The sequence below is a fragment of the Penaeus monodon genome, chromosome 30, assembly GCF_015228065.2.
Source record: "Penaeus monodon isolate SGIC_2016 chromosome 30, NSTDA_Pmon_1, whole genome shotgun sequence".
NCBI lineage: Eukaryota > Metazoa > Arthropoda > Malacostraca > Decapoda > Penaeidae > Penaeus > Penaeus monodon.
Window position 1 is genome coordinate 1788238 of NC_051415.1, and position 796 is coordinate 1789033.

General features: G+C 37.1%; 1 protein-coding gene across 1 annotated transcript in view; it reads left to right on the plus strand.

Annotated features, from left to right (window-relative positions):
• Positions 1-676, plus strand: part of LOC119592265 (craniofacial development protein 2-like) — a 1194-nt gene extending 518 nt beyond the window's left edge. Inside the window, exon 2 of the mRNA XM_037941094.1 lies at positions 15-676. Coding sequence (XP_037797022.1) covers positions 15-676 — 662 coding nt within the window. The remainder of the gene's footprint in view (positions 1-14) is intronic.
• The last annotated feature ends 120 nt before the right edge of the window (positions 677-796 follow it).

A 796-nucleotide genomic window follows, 5' to 3' on the forward strand; every position in this document is an offset into this window, starting at 1 on the left:
TATAATGCTACTAGAATTTGCCAAAAGACATCACTTAGTTGTGGCTAATACTCTCCATAATCATAAACTATCGAGAAGAACAACGTGGCATTCACCAGATGGAGTCACACATAATCAAATAGATTATATTCTTGTGGACAGAAGATTCCAAACTGGAATAAACAGACCCAAAACGAGAACTTTAAAAAAAACGGATATTGGTAGTGATCACGACCCAGTTATGATGACATTCAGAATGCGACATTCTAAAGAGAAGAAGGTTTCGCAGAGATGCACAAAGTTTGACTTGGAAAAGCTGAAAGACAGGGAAGTAGCAGAAAAGTATAGAAGCTCACAAATGGCGGGGAGATTTGCACCACTCTTGCTGCTCACAAATGAAGAACCACAGCAGCTCTGTGACCAGTTCACTGATATAACTTTCAACACAGCAAATGAGATTTTAGGAAAAGCCAGACCAATTAAAAGACCACGGATAACACCAGAAATCCTACAAAAGTGTGAAGAAAGAAGAGAACTAAAGAAAAATAGATTTACCAACAATGAAAGTCTGGGCCAGTATAGAAAGGCAAACAAGGAGGTAAAAAGAGCTATCATCAAAGCAAAAGATAATTGGGTTGAAAAACAAGCTGAAGATATTGAACAAAGCTTAGCAGTAAACAATTCTAGAAAAGCCTAAAGTGTAATCAAGAGCTTAACAAAGGAGAAGACAGGAAGAACAAATGTAATAGAAGATAAAACCGGTCAGCTGTTAACAAATAAACCGAAGTGACAGCTAATGAAAATATGCACGATTTCA